This window comes from Panthera onca, chromosome X (genome assembly GCF_046562875.1).
Source record: "Panthera onca isolate mPanOnc1 chromosome X, mPanOnc1 haplotype 2, whole genome shotgun sequence".
NCBI lineage: Eukaryota > Metazoa > Chordata > Mammalia > Carnivora > Felidae > Panthera > Panthera onca.
In genome coordinates this window covers 73,065,953-73,085,192 of record NC_138357.1, presented here as the reverse complement: position 1 = coordinate 73,085,192, position 19,240 = coordinate 73,065,953, and the positions used below count along the sequence as shown (strand labels likewise).

General features: G+C 50.3%; 1 protein-coding gene across 1 annotated transcript in view; it reads left to right on the top strand.

The window, feature by feature from the left end:
* The first annotated feature begins 7,422 nt into the window (after positions 1-7,422).
* NALF2 (NALCN channel auxiliary factor 2) overlaps positions 7,423-19,240 on the top strand; it is a 28,435-nt gene continuing 16,617 nt past the window's right edge. Inside the window, exon 1 of the mRNA XM_081793996.1 lies at positions 7,423-8,284. Coding sequence (XP_081650122.1) covers positions 7,424-8,284 — 861 coding nt within the window. The 5' untranslated portion in view covers position 7,423. The remainder of the gene's footprint in view (positions 8,285-19,240) is intronic.

Genomic DNA, 19,240 nt, shown 5'->3' with positions numbered 1-19,240 from the left:
ATACAAATCAAAACCACAATGAGATACCACCTCACACCTGTTAGAATGGCTAACATTAACAACTCAGGCAACAACAGATGTTGGCAAGGATGCAGAGAAAGAGGATCTCTTTTGCATTGTTGGTGGGAATGCAAGCTGGTGCAGCCACTCTGGAAAACAGTATGGAGGTTCGTCAAGAAACTAAAAATAGAACTACCCTACAACCCAGCAATTCACCGCTAGGCATTTATGCAAGGGATACAGGTGTGCTGTTTCAAAAGGACACATGCACCCCATGTTTATAGCAGCACTATCAACAATAGCCAAAGTATGGAAAGAGCCCAAATGTCCATCGATGGATGAATGGATAAAGAAGATGTGGTATACATATATAATGGAGTATTACTCGGCAATCAGAAAGAATGAAGTCTTGCCATTCACAACTACATGGATGGAACTAGAGGGCATTATGCTAAGCAAAATTAGTCAGAGAAGGACAAATATCATATAACATCACTCATATGAGGACTTTAAGACACAAAACAGATGAACATAAGGGAAGGGAAGCAAAAATAATAAAAAACAGGGAGGGGGACAAAAACATAAGAGACTCTTAAATATGGGAAACAAACAGAGGGTTACTGGAGGGGTTGTGGGAGGGGGAATTGGCTAAATGTGTAAGGAGCGTTAAGGAATCTACTCCTGAAATCATTGTTGCACTATATGCTAACTAACTTCGATGTAAATTAAAAAATAAATAAAATAGGGCCCTCTATCTCTCTGCCCTATTTGCCAACTCATCCACCACTGACAAATAATCAAGCAAGCTGCAAATGCTATCTGATGCTCAAATCTAAGTAATTACCCATAATCACTAACGCTGTTCTAAGGTGAGCATGAACTCTTGTATTCAAATTCTGCTTTAGCCACTTGCTAGCTGTGTGGCTTTAGATAAGTGCCTTAATCTGTCTGTCCCTCGCTTTCTTCATCTGGAAGATGGAGAAAATAACATTTCGTACCTCAGAATTGTTGCATAGACAATTAATGGACTTAACATAACATATGTCAATGCTTAGAACAGTACCTGGTACATACTAAGCACTATGTAAGCATTTTTATTGTTATTGATTCTCTCTCCCATCCCCCAACTTAATCACTTGACACCACCCTGCTTGCTATAATCTTCTTGGCTCTAAACCCTAACTTGAATGACTACTTCTGATCCTTCCACTCTGGGGGCTCTTTCCTGGGTCTCTTTACCTCTAGACCAATTAAGCCTAGGTCCTTCAGCTGTTCCTCATATGATATGGCTTCAGGTGCACCAGCCTAGTGACCCACCTTTGGACACTTTGTACTTAGCCAATGTATCCCTGTTTAAATGGATTGTCCAGAATGGAGCACAGAGCTCTAGGTAGGATATGATAGAGAAGGGCAGAACCATCTTTTCTCTTGTTCTAGTTCTATACTTCTGTTAATGCAGCCTAAAATCTAATTACCTCTTTTGGCAGCATCATCACTCAGTTGGCTTGTATTGACTTTGCAATCAAATCAAGGTCTTTTTCACATGTGCTGTTGTTAAACCAGGCAGTTCTCTTCTATCCTGTGCTAGAGGAACAAACCAGCTGTAGTTGCTGAGAGGAAGTCAAGTGTAGCAGTCAACACCCGGTATATTGGTGGTTTAGTATAAAGGAAAAGTAGTCCAGGCAAGCAGTTGGTGGTTGGGGTTCATGGTAGATGCTACCAGTTGTTTGCCCTATAAGGATTTCCTTCTTCCTTACTCACAGAATCCCAAGTTTGCTCAGAGCATTAGTGTGCCCAGCTAAAAGTAGTGGACTTTCTGGCTTCCTTTGCAGCTGGGAGTGTCTATATGACACAGTTCTAGTCAAAGAGATGTAGGTAGATGTCACTGGGGAGAGTGTTCATTCTGAACAAAAAGCCAAAGCCTCTCTAGAATGTTTTTTGTCCTTAGCCTTCTTTCCCTATGGCTCTTTCCCCTTCTTCCTGTCTATAATACAGACATGAGACCCAGAGCTATAGCATGTGTCTTGTGACCATGAGACAAAAAACAAGCCTATCCTAAGGACAGTGGAGATGAAAAGCCAGGGCCTTGATGGCATTGTTGAACTGCCATACCAGCCTAGACCATGTATTCAGGGAATTTTTGTTGCATAAGACAAATAAACTATCTTAAATAGCCATTAATGTAGAGTTGTCTATTATCTGCAGCGAAAAGCACACCTAACTGACATAGTGTTACAATATTGGAAAGCTTGGGATCCAAATGGAGGGCTAACATGAATACAAGAACTTAGACATTTAGAAATAAAAGTGGGCAGTTGGGGCCAGAGGAGTCCATCAGTAGGCCATCAGGTCTTAGCCACTGAATGGGGGCTTGGGGTCAGGACCTTCTCCCTCGATGGTGGACTAAAAGAACATACTGGGCCTAGGACTTGATAGGGAACTGGTGGTCAGGCAGGGTCTCTGACTGGGGTACTCAGACACAGGACATGAGACAGAAGGCCAGGGATCAGAACTGCACAATGAGACAGAGGCTCTGTGGAAACTTGAGACTCAGATTGGTGGCAAAGGGGCTACTTGATACAAGATGAGGTTACTTCAATCCTTCCTGTCTTAAGACAGGTGTAACCTGCAGGTCAGAGGAAAAGTACTCCAACTATAAAGGGAGAAGGGGGAAAGAGGATGGGATCCAGGCAGAGCCTGACAAGTTTTAGTTCAAGCTGTACTTTAGCCATCCTGGCACTCTTCTTATAGGTTATTAGATTTAGCTTTAATTACGAGTCCTTGTTTGCATCTTTTTCCCATGAACTTTTAAGATCTGAGCTTAACAGAAAATTCTCTGTGTAACCATATTTGTCTCTTTAAGTGGCTGTCACTTTTTCTTCTTTCTAATTGTCAGAATTTCACTGTGGAAAACCTTCCCTTCCTTCTTCTACTCCAAGTCGTCTTCCCTCTACCAGGTTTGGGGACACTGTATCACTCTTCCTGGGCAGTCTGGGTCCCATCAGAAGTGACCCACCCTTATCCTCTGGCTCTGCTAACCTGGAGCAGGTGGAGAAAAAGGACTGGGAGGAGGAATGCTAGCCAGGGCTCACCAGTTCTGGGGAGCAGCAGTCCCCCTCCACACCTGGCTTTTCTACTCCAGGGGCCTGATTAGAAGCCAATGCCTTCCCTTCCACAATCCCAATTTCTTGTGTCATCCAGAGGGAGAAAATGAGAGCTTCCTCTGACCGCTGGTATGCTACTACTTCTCCTTTGTGTGCAGCAGGTACTGTGTAGGTAAGTTATTGTTACATTGTGCTCCTGTGATAATGGACCTTTGTGAGACACTTTTGGCCCTGTGTGCGCTGGGAGAGGGTGGGAGTCTTGCCTGAGTGACTTCTCACAGAAAGCTCCAGAGGTGCTCAGAGCTGATAGCCTAAGCCTGGCAAGCTGCTCTTTCATTGGCATTCAAGGGTGTCAATCACTGTGACCCTGCCAATCAGCTCGGAACCAGGCATCTGTAAGCTATTAGCCTTCTTTGTTAAACAGAACGCTGAACCCTCCAAGGACTAAACAAAGAATGGCTCTGGAAAGACAGTTCTTAGGGAGGCAGGGGTAGTCGTGCCCATGGCACTAACTCAAACCCTTTGGTTTCATCTTCCTTCAGGCCCTACTTTCGTCCTTATATCTAGGCCAGTCCTAGGTCCTTTAATTTCTGTCATTTCCCTCCTATGTGTATTTCTTTTTTACTCCTACTGCTGGTGTCTTTGTTTAGCCCTTAATACCTCTCATCTGAACCATTAACCAGTCTGCTAACCAGTTTACCTGTCTCAAGTCTCCCCTTGCCCCAACCCAATGTCTATCCTACAGCCAAATGAATCTTCTAAAAATACAAATCTTACTGTGTCACCTCCTGCTGAAAACCTTTCAGCCTCTTCTGTGGCTCTTAGTACCCTTGGGATAAAGTCCAAACTACTTAGCATGGCACCCAGGGCTCTTCATGATTTGTCTCCTGCCAAATCCTCCGCCTCGTTTTTGGCAGTGCTCCCATTTCACACCTATTCACAATGAACTACTTTGCAGATTTCTGAACATGCCATTCTTGGCTTTGCTCCTGGGCCTTTACACATGACATTCCCTCTGCCTGGGACATCCTTCACACACCACTTTCTCTCCTATCTGTCCAGCCAATTCCTACTCATCTCTTAAGACTTCAACTAAACTCCTTCAGCCCAAGACACATATTTTACTCATGCCCATATCTCTGATGCCTAGTACAGCATCTGTAACATAACAGATCCTCAAAAGATGTTTGCCAAATGAATGAATGAATGAATGGCCTCAACTCATATGCCCATGTGCAAAGTTGTCTCTGAGGGAAGTTGACAGAGTGAATCATTCCTTTCCCTTATGGGAGGGAAACTTCTCCTTCCTCCCACTCATATTTATCTTTATTGCACTCAGTTGCAATTTCTTCTTTAAAATGTCTGTATCCCAGGACACCTGGGTGCTCAGTCAGTTAAGCGTCTGACTCTTAATTTCAGCTCAAGTCATGATCTCATGGTTGGTGTGTTTGAGCCCCACATTGGGCTCCGAGCTGGCAGTGCAGAGCCTGCTTGGGATATTCTCTCTCTCTTTCAAAATAAATAAACTTTAAAAAAACTAACTAAATAAAATGTCTGCATCTCTAATTCAACTGTGAGAGCATCTCAAGGATGGGGACATGTCTGATCCACTTCAGTCTCCTGCCTAGTCCCCAACATAGTACTTGGAACATTATGAATGAATAGGCTTCCCAAATGCCTGACAGTTTTGTCCTTTGTCTCATATGTCTCTATTCCCTTCCTCACAAGCTCTCACCACCAATACAGCCAAACTGTCACACTATGGCTTCACAACCATACAGGGTCCCTTCTCATCCCTGAAACAGTCCTCTTAAATGGAATGCCCTTCCCACCCACCCAAATCCTGCTACTTCTTTAGAACAAGCTCAAATTTTCACTCTTCTGGAAACCTTTCATGCATCCACCCCAGCCCACCCTGAGTAGTGCTAATGATTCCCACCTATCTCATTTAGCCCTTGGCATCTCCTCATGTTACTCAGGAGAAAACCAAGACTCAGAGAAAGAAAAGATTCTCTCAAGGACACACCTCATGTTCAGTGGTAGAACTATTACTTGAACCCAAGTCTCCAGTCCATGAATCCTTCCACTAACCAACATATATTCTTTGTTTCCTCATATAGACTGTAATTTCCTTTAAGGTAGGACTGTGTCTTCCACTCCTTCATATTTCCAGGGCTTTACTTGAGTGTTAAGAGAGCTCTCGAGCCAGACTGCCTGGGTTTCTGTCTTGGCTTCATCAGTTACTAACTATGTGGCCTTAGGCAACTTACCCTCTCTAAACTTCAGCTTCCCCCATAGGTAAATGAAGATAACAGTAGTGCCTATCTTATTAAGATTGTTGTGAAGATTAAATGAAATAATGCATCTAAGGTACCTTGAGCAGTGACCTAGCACCTAGTATACGCTCAATAAAGACAATTTTCTTTATTGTTGTTATTCTTTATATTAACACAAATTTACTGGCAATGGCTGATTAAAATTTTGAATGGGGGAGTTACTGGGAGTGGAAGGTTGTGAGAAAAGGAAGTAGACAATAGGACCAGTCTGTGATTTGGTGGAATCCAAACAAGGTTAGTGGCGCGGCAGGACGTTTGTACGTCTGAGTTCCTAGTGCCATGTGACTCTGTGAGGGCCCCAAGCACATGGTTCCATCCGGGAGGAGCAGCTTCCCTAACTCTCTCTCAGCTTTTCTCAGCAGCCTGTAGGGGGAGTCAGGAAGCTAGGAAGGGGGAGAGGCTGCTGTAAATCTTAGTAAGGGCAGAAACGACACCCTATCTCTACTACCCATCTTAGCCCACCGTCTTGCCCCCTCCAGGGCGCTCTCCCAGACCTGTCCTCTGCGGCGGCAGAGCTGGGAGCTGTCCTTCAGCACCAGGGGCCGCCTCGGGCAGGGAGTTAGGGACAAGGGACTGGTTCTATCCGCAGCCGGCTCCAGCATCGCCTAGTCACGGGGACGGGGGAGGCGACCCAGGAAGGCAGCGAGACGCAAAGGAGAAGCCTCTAGCCTCCTGCCACCAAGAATCACCCTCAGAAGTCCCCTAGCCCTCGGGGGTTGGGGGGGTGGGGGTGTGTGGCGGAGAGTGAGCAGCCGCCCTGGGGAGGGAGGCTGGCGCCCAGGTGGGCGGGGGAGGGAGAGCGCCGGGGCCTGGGACTCAGCGTGTGGCGTGTGCACGCGGGGAGCGGGCGGATGAACGGAGGCGCTGAAGTGAATGGAGTTGGGGGTGGACTGGAAACATCCCCAAACAGCACAGGCTGCGGCCGGCGGGGGCTGGGGGGGGGGGGGGGGGCGGTGAGTCCTGAGGCGCAGGCGCAGTCGGGGCCCCAGTCCCGCTCCCTCCTCCTCTCAGTGCCTCTTTCTCCGCCCCGCTCCCCCCACAAATACACTCGCACTCGGGCTCTCAAGGTGTTCTCCGCACAGCGGAAGATGGCGACAGACTGAGGGGGCATGGCCAGCGGGAGCCACGGGGCCGTGCCGCTTGGCGGCCGCCACATAGGTGCTAACGGGAGACGGAAGCGAGAGGCGCACTAAGTGAAGCCCCGTGTCGGCGTCCGGCGCCTGTGGCGCCGCCAGGAGCCAGGTGGCCCGCCGGAGCCGGAACTCTGGGAGCAGCAGGCGCGGAGCCGGAGCGGAGCCGGCCCGGGACCGGCCTGGGCGAACGGCCAGAGCGCGAGCGAAGCCCGAAGGGCCGGGCAGTGGGCCGGCCGGCGGGCCTAGGAGGGCGCAAGCGAGGCAGGGAGCGGAGCGGAGCAGGCAGCAGGCGGGCGGGCGGACGAGCGGGCGGGAGCGGCGCGGCGCGGGGCGACGCGGCGCGGGGCGAGCGAGCGGAGCGCGGTGGCCGGGCCCGCACGGCGGCGCTGAGGGGCGCAGAGCTGCGCTGAGCCGAGACGGCCAGAACAGAGTGCGAGCCGGGCGGCCGCCGGCGCGGAGTGGAGTGGCGCGGAGCGGAGTGGCGCGGAGCCGAGGGCAGCTGAGGGCCCGACACTATGAGGAGTGCGGCGCCGCCGCCGCAGCCGCCACCGCCCCAGTGCCCCGCACCGCCCCCCGCCGGGACACCGGGCAGTGCCTAGCGGGCCGGGCGGCGGCGCCCAGACTGCGAGCGAGGGAGCGCGGGAGGAGCGCGGGGACGGCACGAGAACACCCCGCGACTCTGGCCTTGAGCGGGGCCCCGGGCCGGCTGGCCTGCTTCACCATGCAACCCCCGAGGTAGAGCCTGGACGGCGCCAAGGAGCGCGAAGCGGCGCGCAGCCCGCTCTCCCGCCAGTGACGGCCGTCCGGCCTCGCGCCTACCTGATCTCTCCAGCCCGGACCCCCCTGAAATATGTTCAGGGGCGCTTGGATGTGGCCCGGGAAAGACGCCGCCGCGCTGACTATCTGCTGCTGCTGCTGCTGCTGGGCTCCCAGGCCAAGCGACAAACCTTGCGCTGACTCTGAGCGGGCGCAGCGATGGCGACTGTCCCTGGCGTCCCTGCTCTTCTTCACCGTGCTGCTCGCTGACCATCTGTGGCTGTGCGCGGGGGCCCGGCCCCGGGCCAGGGAGCTGAGCAGCGCCATGCGGCCGCCCTGGGGGACCGGCCGGGAGCGGCAGCCTATGCCTCCTCGCGCGGTGCTGCCCCTGCGGCCGCCGCCGCCCGGCGAGCCCAGCGCATCCCCGGGCACCTGCGGCCCCCAATACAGCAACCTGACCAAAGCTGCCCCCGCTGCCGGTCCCAGGCCGGACTGCGGTGGCGTCCCAGAGCCCACGGGGCTGGACGCAGCTTGCACCAAATTGCAATCTTTGCAGAGACTTTTTGAACCGACTACTCCAGCCCCCCCACTGCGGCCCCCTGACTCCCCTTCCCGTGCCCCGGCCGAGTTCCCCTCCGCCAAAAAAAACTTGCTCAAAGGCCACTTTCGGAACTTCACTCTCTCCTTTTGCGACACCTACACGGTCTGGGACTTGCTGCTGGGCATGGACCGCCCCGACAGCCTGGACTGCAGCCTGGACACCCTGCTGGGGGACCTTCTGGCCGTGGTGGCCAGCCCGGGCTCCGGGGCCTGGGAGGTGTGTAGCAACTGTATAGAGGCGTACCAGCGGCTCGACCGACATGCTCAGGAAAAATATGACGAGTTCGACCTCGTGCTGCATAAATACTTACAGGCAGAAGAGTACTCAATCCGGTCCTGCACGAAAGGCTGTAAGGTAGGGACTGGCGTCCGCGGGCACACCACCTACCTCGGCGGCGGGAGCGGTGGCGGTGGGACCCGGAGAAAAAAGGAGGTCTCCGCCTTCACCTCCTCCCATCACCCCCACCGTTCACAGTAGAGCACTAAGAATGGTACCTTGGGACCCTCCCCAGAGAAGGGGCCTCAGGGATTCAGGTCAGTTAACCACCTGGCCAACTTCTATTAATTCCGGGTTTGGGCACCTTCGGACTGGGGCTTCCTGGTGCCCCGCCCCCGAATGAGGAGGGAGGGGTCACGGACAAAGGGGTGGAAAGAGGGATCTGGCTCCCCAGTCTCCATTCTCAGCCAGTGGTGTCCCCTTCCTTTCCTTGGCTGGAATTGAATGTCCTGGGACTGACTGGTGCAGGGGGAAGGCCAAAGGTGGAAGGAGAAATATTTGCCAACCTAAACCTCACCCTCTGGCCCCTGCCAATGGGTGAGAGGAGAGGCATTCCTGCTGGTGGGGCACCAGGCTCTTATTGACCTTATATGACCTGAGGTGGAGCCCAGGGTTGCCTGTCTTGTCCCAAGGAGGGAACCTGCCAGCTCCTTGTCCCTGATAAAAGGAGTTGGGAACAGGGCACAGCAGCTTGTGGGAAGGCCACTGGAGGCTGGTGCATTACAAAACTCCCAGTGCCTTCCCAATAAACTGGGGTAGCAGTGGAGGGGAAGCTGGCTGTCTGGCTGCTAGGAACAGGCATCCAGAGGAGAGGGGAGGCCGCAGCAGAATGGGCCTGCCTAGGGCAGAGCTGGGGATGGAGAAACTTCTTGACCCTCAGCAGGGTCATTCTGGACAAGAGGTGCATGGCAGCTGTAAGCATTTGGGGTGTGGTGCTACTGCCCTGTTTGCTCAGCCTGGCCAGGTGGCCTGCCTTGGGGAGAGAAGAGAGCAGCAAGGTCAAAGGGTCAAGTGAGGAGGAGACCAGGTGGGGTGGTGGCCTCACTCATCCTGGAGCTAGGGGCCGAGAGCTGGAGAGGGAGACAGTGACTCCTATCCTCACTTGTCTCCCTCTGAGGCCTTGGGGAGGGGCAGAAAGTGCCCCCTTTCCATGAAATGTGACCCCCGTGGACTTCTTCAGTGTTCCATGCTCTTCGTGAGCTTCTTAAGGATTGGGCAGGGGATTGGGGAGAAAAGGGGCAGCTCCTTGCTCCTGACTTCACTTTCTCCTCCTTTTTCCTGTTCTCGTAACCTAGCAGTCTCCCTCCCGCCTCCCTCTGCCTCAGCTGACTCACTGCCTCACTCACACTACCAAATGAGATATTCCACTTCTTAAAGGTGTACAGACAGATAGACAAACACACACTGCCATACACCACCACCACCACCACACCAGGCAAAGTCATACAGAGATATAGAGAGATTGTCGCACCCACAAACAGTGCCATAGAAGCAGACACTGTGTCCCCCACAAGCGTGTCTCCCCACGATGTCAGAGACACACAGGCAGAAGAACTGTCACATGAAGAAGGACACGTTTTGTCATGTAGACAGACACACACCCTCGATGTCAGTAACAGATATACACTCGGTGAGAGCAGAGGGATGTGGTCCACTAGCAGACAGAATAAAGGATGTCTATCTTTGTGGCCCTCCCTCCAATCCCATGGCCCCAATCATTTTTCTTCTCTTCTGTCACCAGGATGCCTGAGAGACCACACCACAACTTTCCCATGGGTTTATTTTTCCCATATTATAGTTGCCTTCAAGCTCTGTCTGATGCCACACTAAATAATGATCCCTCATATTACTTATTTTTACCAAGCAGTTTGATGTAGGAGAAAGGATGTCTTGGATTCAGGAGGCCTTATCACCTCCACCACTTGTTAGCAGTGTGACCTTGGGCACGTCACTTCACTTGTCTAAGCTTCCATTTCCTCATGTGTAAAACGGGGACCCTAATCCTCCCTCTGCCTACATCCTCAGTCTTTTGTGAGATTTAAGTGGGAAGAGATAGCTGATAGTGTTTTGTAATAATAATGTAACATCTGACATTGATGTTGTGCTTAGGGTTTTACCCTCTCGCATATATTATGAGATCACAACTGCCCAGGGAGGATGGCAATACCAGCAGCATTATCCCCATTTCACAGATGAGGAAACTGAGGTGCAGGGGGAATCCAGCAGTTTGTGTGAGGTCACTTAGCTGATGCGTAGGAGTGCCAGGCCTCCAACCTGCATGTTCTGCAGAGAAGCACAGGCATGTTTTTGCCCTAGCCTCCCATCAGGTTCCCCTTGGCTGGGGCCCTCCCTGCTCTCCTTTGTCTCCTTGTCACTGTCACTCTCTTGCTCTCCCTCTCAAATGAACTCTGCCTGCTCTCCTGCTGCCAGCTGTGCTGGGAGAAGGGCAGTGCCAGCTTTCTCCTAGTCTTTCCCCCTCGTCTTCAGCGCTGTCTCCCTCAGCTGAGGTCTAGGCCCCCAGGACTCTGGGTTGCAGCTGCATTATGGGCACTGAGGGAGAAGGCAGACCTGCTCTGCTCCTACCTGCAGCCCCTCTCTCTTCACCCCACCATTCCACCTCTATCCCAGTCCTTTTTGCCAATTCCCAAGCCTGCCCCTAGGCTCCAAGCCCTCCTGTCCAGCCCCTGCCCCAAAGGGGATCCTTTGGAGATGATGCCCCATCCTCAAAGCTTCTCCTGGGTAGAGAGCCTGTAGCCCAGGCCAGAGTGAGGAGGCTTCCTCTACTTCTGGAAACCAAGCTTGGAACCCCTGGTCCAGGGCCAGGTAACCGCCCCATTCCTGGGGCCCTGTCCTGAGTGTCTCAGTCAGATCTTTCCGGGGCAGCCCCAGAAACCCTGTTCTCTTTTTTGGCAACATTCTGCCCTGTTTTGGGCCATACAGGCCCCCACGAATCATACCTGTCCTCACTGCTGCCTGTGACACCTCCCAATTTAGTACCAGCTGCAACATTTCCTTAAGGTGCGACTGACTTCCTCTCGCACAGCAGGGGATGTTAACTTAGGCAGGCCGCTGCCCACCCCCACCCTGACCTCTCCCAACCCCAGGCCAGTGCTCCACCCCTCCCTCATTTCCTTGTGCACACACCCTCCCCCTAAGCTCTTAGCTCCCCCTCCCCTTGGCCCTCACTCCCAGCCCTTCCCGTGGTTACTGGACAGCCACCTCACTCCCCCATAGTTCTCCCCCGTGTCCCAACCCTGCCGGGCCGCTGCCTGCTGCTGATTGCCTTTTCCCCCACCTCTGCCCCTTTCCTACTCAAAATTCAGGATGTTGCGACTACGGGGAGTGGTGGAAATGAAAACAAAACCCTGGCTTCTTCTTTCATAGTTCTCATCCAAGAAAGGAAAGAATCCCAAGAGGACAATTAGCTCTCTTACAAGCCATAGGGCCACATAAGTAAAGGTTGGTGCCAAGGAAGGATGTGATAGTTCTACTCTATTCTGGATAGGCTTGAACCCACCTGGTAGACTGTGTGTGTTTCATTCTGGATCTCACACTGAGCAGGTGGGGAGGGGGCTGGAACCTGAGTTCTCCTGGACAGAGTTGAAGCAGCTGTTTCAACAGGCGAAAAGGAGACTCGGGAGGATATGGGCTCTGACTTCCAACCTCAGAAGAGCTGTCACAGTGCAAAGGAGGCATGTCCTGCTTAGCACCCCCCCCCCCCCCCCCCCGGCCAGGGACTTTGTAGTGAGAAAGTCCTGGGTTCCAACTCAGCTCTTTTATTTATTACCTGTGTGACCTTGAGCTAGGGACTTCAACTCTCTGAGCCTCACTCATCTCATCTGTAAAATGGAGTGAATTCATCATAACAGCCCTGTGAGGTCATCATTAATGAGAAGTCTGCACAGTACCTAGGCCTGGCACATCAGAGTTGCCCAGTTAACAGCTTTTTTCCTTCCAAAGAGGGAACAGACTGGCTTCGAAGGAAATGAGCTCCTGCTCCCAGTAAATGTCTGGCCTGATTCAGGCAGACTCCTGGGGGAAATGCCGTGGAGATGACTCTAACTCCAGATTATGGGGGGAGTTGGACAGGTGACCTCTGAGGTCTGTTTCAGTCCAGAGTTTAGGCCCATGAGCAGAGCCTGCTCTCTGAACAGGAGCGTTGGATGGGAAGGGCCAGAGAGAGGGGCCTGACACACAGAGGAGGGGACTGCCAGAGCCAGCACCTTGCCTTCTGCCCATACCCGTTGGGGCCTTGCTCTTCCTCCACTCTGGCTGGCAGCTGTTTCTGCCTCACTGCCTTCCTTTCTCCTCCCACCTGCCACAGCTTTCCTGCCAAGCAGGACTCCTGAGCTGACACTGATGCTGAGAGCAGGGAGCTCAGGTCACTGGGCAAAGGGCAGATGCCCCAAGTTGGCCAGTGGTCCCTGTTGTCACTCGAGCTTACATGCTAGGAGTGCCCCACAGTCGGCCTCCCTGACCCAGGGTTCTTGCGGGCAGAGAGGGATCCCTGGTCCGTGCTGGGGGTGGGGGGAGGGAGAGACAGTTAAGAAGGGGCCTCCTGGGAACCATGGGAAAGCCTCCGCTGGGGAGGAGTCTCTAAATCCACAGAAGCTCATTGCCCAGGAATGTGAGCATTGGGCTTCTGGGAAGAGAAGGGCCAGAGAAGAGGCAATGGGATTGCCTCAGACAGGGATATAGTGGATTCGACGTGGGAGTGGGAAAGTGACCTCATGCTGCCCACACCTCTCCAGACCCCTTCACCCCCATCCTGACCTACCCCCACCCCCACATTCTTCTCAAATTTTAGCCCACACCCAACCCACATACCATTGGCCACACAACCTTTCCAATCTCTTAGAAGATCATGCCAGAGCATTCACAAGCCACACCCCACACCTCACTTTCTTATCCCTACCCCTACATCTACACTCATCCAACCCCCACTTCTCCCAGCAGTTACGTCCATCCCCTCACCCCATCTCCCCTCCCACCCCACTCCCCTCATCACCCACCTCTACCACACACCCCTCCCAACTTTTACCCCATGTTCTTCCCCTCTCTGGCTTCTTGCCCTAACCACTCCCTCCTGCCACCCTGCACTGTACTTCTTTCCCTTGATAACCTCCATGCCCCCTCACCCCTTGCATCTCTCACACCCCATTCACACTTCACCTCCCTTATCCCCATCCGCTCTCCTGCACCCCCTTCCATCTTCTGGCCCCCTCTTCTGTCCTCTCCCTCCCTCCTCCTCTCCCTTTCTGCTTTCATGTCCTCCCTGCCTTCTCTGCTCCCTGCTCAGGGTAGACATGTGTATGTGTGACATGCACACACACTTAGATACACACTCACATGGACACACAATCTTCTTCATGGATACTTCCCATCCTTCCCACAGGCTGGTGCCTGACTACTATAGTCACCATAGCAACGGGAACCTCCAGGAAGTATTCGCTGGTATCTCCTGAAGGTGGGGGTGGGGGAAGCTAGGTGGAGGAAGGGAGCCCAGCAGCCTCCCACCTAGTCTCATGGTCTGGCTGGAAGAGTCTGCTGAACACAGTGGAGGTGGGGTGAGGAAAGGGAAGACGGTGGGCAGGACTGAGGATAAAGGAGGGTCAAGGACCTCGGAACACATCACTAGCCTGAGAGGGTGCTTCTAAGTCATACAGGTGCCTGTCGTCTCCTCCCTAGGCATTGGTACCTCAGGGAAAGGACACACCCACCCCTCCGTGTGTAGGTGGGTATGTAGGAGGACATCTCAGGCTCAAGGGTGGGAGTTTGCCCTAGAAAATCTTCTCCCTCAGGGCAGTTCTTTTGTGTTCCCACCCTCTGAGGCTGTTTACCTGCTGTCTGCCCAGGCAGACTGGGTATCAAACGTGCCTTCCACCCCCACCTCAGCTCTTGTCTCAGTTTCATGCACATTCCAGCTGCAGGTGTTTGCTAGAAAGCCAGGGGCACCTTCTGATGGGGTCTAGACAAATATGGGCTTCCAGAAGCACCATTCTCCAATGCTGACCCGGGAGGTCTCGGGAGAATGGGTATGTTGTGTTCCTGTGATTAGAGGCACGTACACCAGAGCTTATGCAGGTGGCCAGGGATGTGGGATCAGACTTTTCTCCCTAGGCATAAGAGGGGGTTCAGAACAGCCTGAATTTTTGACACCTTGAGCCAGGTAGATGCTTAGAGGAGAGAGCAGGGGCACAGGCAAGCTGCAGCTGGCCCTGGGGAGGGAAGGAGTTACTACAGACTAATAGGGGCTGCCAGGACCAAAGCTCCTGCTCAAATGGATTCTGGAGAAGGGAGCTGGAACCTGAGCCACAAGTCTCTGGGCTAGAAGGCTAGGCAGACTGGTGCCAAAGCAGAAAGGGATAAGAAAGGGAAAGGGGGCTTTTGAGTGCCTGGGAGATTACAGGGGCTTTATAGGTGTCCATAAACACATTTAAATCCTGACAGTCATCCTAGCAGGTGGGTCCTATCATTATCCCTACTTTACAAATGAGACAACTGAGGCTCAGTGAAGGGAAGTGACCCACCCATGCCACACAGCCCAAAGGTGGGGGGACTGGAATACAAAATCAGGTCTGTCTGTTCTTTCCCCAGAGCACACAAGTATAAAGAAAATGTTAATGGTGTCCTTCAGCTGTCAGAAACAATGCCCAGCTGGCTACTGAGAGTCTGGGCTGCAAAGCCACACTGACCTCAGAGGAAGTCCAACAAGGCCTCTTGGCAGCTTGGGGTCCCCTGGAGCCGCTCAAATGCAAAGTGGGGATCCACCAAAATCCTCTTGGCTTGGTACCCCAGTCTCTTGTCCTTGGGACCCAGCAACAATCACCAGTACCCTCTTGGGATAGTGACAGAGGATGGGTGCCAGGAAGGGAGGTGTTTGCTGCCTTCTTTTTCCGTGGGCTCTACAAAAGAGGTGGGAAGCACTGGGCTCCCCTTTCCTGGAGGGAAGGTATCCCCCACATTCTCAGCCTCACCCACTAGAAAGACCAACCAGTGCAGGAGGGGTGAAGGTCCTCCTCAACAGGCCTAGTGCAGGCCTGAGCCCCACCCAGCACCTGCTGGGAGAGCTGGTAGGGGAAACAGTGAGACCTTGTCACCCCAGAGCCTGATGATGCCTGTCCTGAGCTTTGGACACCTAGTTCCCTTGCCAGTGTTTTGGTGAGCCCTGGCCTGGAATGGCTAGGCTTCTCTGGGGGAGTAGAAGGAAGTGCCAACTCACCAAGTGCTGCTGCAGAGAGACATGTAGTGGTGGTGGGGGTTACCATTGTTTCCTGTCTTCTTATTTGGTTTTCAGCAGATAGCATGGCCACCTGGCAGACCTGTGAAAGGTGAATGTATCTGCTTAGGGTTAAACTCAACTAGAACTTCTAACACCAAGTGAAGCTTCCAGAATTACAGACTCAGAGTCTTGGAAAAATACCCCTTTTTCCAATTACCAAAGACATGCTGTTTGAGAAATTTTGAAAATAGAAGTACAACAGGTAAAAGGACCCAGAGACACTCTTAATGTTATAGTGTATCTCCTCCTAATAGGTCTTTTTCTGGCATATATATTTTTTTAGTTTTTCCATTATAGTAAAATATACATAACATAAAATTTACCATATTAACCACTTTTCAGTGTACAATCCAGTGACATTAATTACATTTGCAATGTTGTACAATAATCACCACTACCCATTTCTAAAACATTTTTATTTTCCTAAGCAGAAACTCTATAGCCATTAAACAATAACTTTCCTGGGGCGCCTGGGTGGCTCAGTTGGTTAAGCGTCTGACTTCAGCTCAGGTCATGATCTCACGGTTCGTGAGTTCAAGCCCCGCGTCAGGCTCTGTGCTGATGGCTCAGAGCCTGGAGCCTGTTTCAGATTCTGTGTCTCCCTCTCTCTCTGACCCTCCCCCGTTCATGCTCTGTCTCTTTCTGTCTCAAAAATAAATAAACGTTAAAAAAATTGAAAAAAAAAACAAACAATAACTTTCCATACCTCCCTTCCCCAGCCCCCAGTAACCTCTATCCTATGTTCTGGCTCTGTGAATTTGACTATTCTCAGTACCTCATCTACGTGGAATCATACACTATTTGTCCTTTTGTGTCTGGCTTATTTCATTTAACATAATGTTTTCGAGGTTCATCCATGTTGTAGCATGTGTCAGTACTTCATTCCTTTTTATAGTCAAATAATATTTTATTCTCTGGATATACCATATTTTGTTTATCCATTCATCTCTATGAGTACTTGGGTTGTTTCCACCTTTGGGTAATTATGAATAAAGCTGCCATGGACATTCATGGACAAGTGTTTGTGTGGACATATGTTTTCATTTCCTTTCATCTTTTGGCTACTGTGACTAATGTTGTTAAGAACATTGGTGTACAAGTATCTGTTTGAATCCTTGCTTGCAATTCTTTGGGGTATATACCTAGATGTGGACCTGTTGGATCACATAATTCTATATTTACCTTTTTGAGGAATCACCACGCTGTTTTCCACAGCAGCTGCACCATTTTACATTCTTCTCAGCCGTGCACAAAGGTTCTAATTTCTCCACATCCTTCCCAGCACCTATTATTTTCCATTTTTTGAGAATAGCCATCCTAATAGATAGAAGTATCTATTTTTACATAGTTGAAATCATAGGTTGTTCACCCTGCTCTTTTAAAGTTACTGTTAAAGTTATGCCAAGTATCTTTCCATGTAATTAAATATTAGAAAACATCATTCTTGATGAGTGTACAATATTCTATCACAGGAATATAGTGCAACTTATTTAACTAGGCTCCTATTGTGAGATATTTACTTTACTTCCAACTTTTACTATTACAATTAATGCTGCGATGAATATCTTTGTTCATAAATCTCTGTCAGATCTATGATTCCTTTTTTTAATAAATGCTATCTCAATCATTTCTTTATTTCTCTACTTTGCTGAGTTTCTTAAATCACAAAATAATGCATACTCATGGACCAAATCTAACCATACAGAGGTTTATGCCCTGAGGTCATTGATGTTAACAATTCCGTGTGTATCCTTCTGCCCCTTTCTCTGAGCTTACATAAACATTTGCACACAAAATGACTTTTTCTTTCCTTTGTTTTGCATACAAATGGGAGCATAAACATTAATTCTGCAGGATGAACATTTGGGACTAGTCTAACACAATCAAAGAGTCCTACCCTTTTCAAGGCTCTTGACATACAAAGTTTCTGTCTTACCAATTTCTTTCCAGAAGGGTTATATCCATATCTAGTTTATATCCTCGCCACAAGTGTGGGACTAATTTACCACCCTTTTCCAGTATTGAGTATCATATTTTTAAAACTTTACTAAGTTGGGGTTGAAAAAATGGCAGAGCGTTGGCTTTTAATTTGCATTCCTTAGGTCAAAAATTTGTTTTTCTTCTTTGTAGGCCATTTGTATTGCCCATTTTGTGAATTGTCTGTTTATATCTTGTGTGTTTCTTTTATTGATTTATATGTACTCTTTTATATGTATGAATGGTTTTAACCTTTTTCTGATCACATTTGTGTCAGTTGTTTTTTTCATTTGTTATTTCAATCTTAGAGCTGAAAGGAGGGAATGGAAAGAAAAGAACTATCCCAGGCCCTTAATTCTTACATCTACCTTGGGAAGTGCAAAAATATATATCCCTGTTTTACATAGGAGAAGACAGGTTCAGAGAGGTTAAGTAAACTATCTCAAGGTCATTCAGCTAGTAAGAGTTGGAGCTGGGATTTGAATCCAGGTCAAATCCAGGGATTTGATTGCCAGAAGGCAATGGTACTGCCCAATCTGTGCCAGTACAATTAAACTATAGGTAAAGCTTTGTGCTAATTGCCTTGCCAACATAATTTATAGAAAGGTAAGGATAGGTGCTTTTATTACCTCCATTTTGCAGGTGAGGAAAATGTAGATCAGGGAATTTAAGTCACTTGCTTGAGGTTTCATAACTGGTAAGAGCAGACCTGGGATTTGACTGCAGGACTGAGTTTAAAGATGTTTGACCCTGTCTTCTCCTCATACATGCTGCCTCCCTAGGGATCATCATGTTGGATCCAAACTAAGGCCCAGAGAGGGAAAGTAGTTTGCTCATAGCCACATAGCAAATTAGTGGCTGAGTCCCTGCCTCCTTGCAGGTGACTTGTCCAAGTTCACAAAGCTAGTACTGGCAGAGCCAGTGTCTGAACCTAGCTTTAGCTAACTCTCCATTTGACTTAAGCAAAGGCTTTGCAGTGAAGAACATTTATGGGGCAACCTGGGTAGGAGAGATTAGGTAGAGTGCCCTGAGGCCTTTCTGAAGGAATGGACTCTTGCATTGGAATCTTCCAAGGCAAAACTGTTCCAGAAGCCCCTAAATGATAGGACCCGGGACAGGACAGCTAGTGTCCATAGCCAAGAAAAACTTTCTACAAGGAGACAGCCTTCCCTTCACCTGCTGCCAAAGATTAAAGCAGAAATAGTGAGCCTTCAGCTGTGGGTAGGAAGCTGGTGGGTTTGGATGAAACAAAGCAGTAGTTGCTTCTTCTCAACATCTCCATCTCCTAAGGTGTGTGTTTGTGTGTGTGTTTAGAGGAAAGTGGGAAGGGAGTGCTTTGATGGGAGAGTGGAAATGGTCATTTGTAGCCCCTAGTACCCAAACATTCTTCCCTTCACATCCCCTTACAAAGAAAACCTTATTCATAGAAGAAATGAATGAATGGGCTGCAATGTATGGGCTGCAATGTATGGGCTGCATACACTGACTTTAATTTTTTTCAAATTTTTAAAATGTTTTTAATGTTTATTTTTTGAGAGAGAGAGAGACAGTGCAAGCAGGGAAGGGACAGACAGAGAGGGAGACACAGAATCCAAAGCTGGCTCCAGGCTGTGAGCTGTCAGCACAGAGCCCAATGTGGGGCTCGAACTCATGAACTTCAAGATCATGACCTGAGCTGAAGTCAGCGGCTTAACCGACTTAGCCACCCAGGTGCCCCTAAATACACTGACTTTGGAAAATCACTCTCACATCCAGTCCTAGAGATCTTTCCCCAA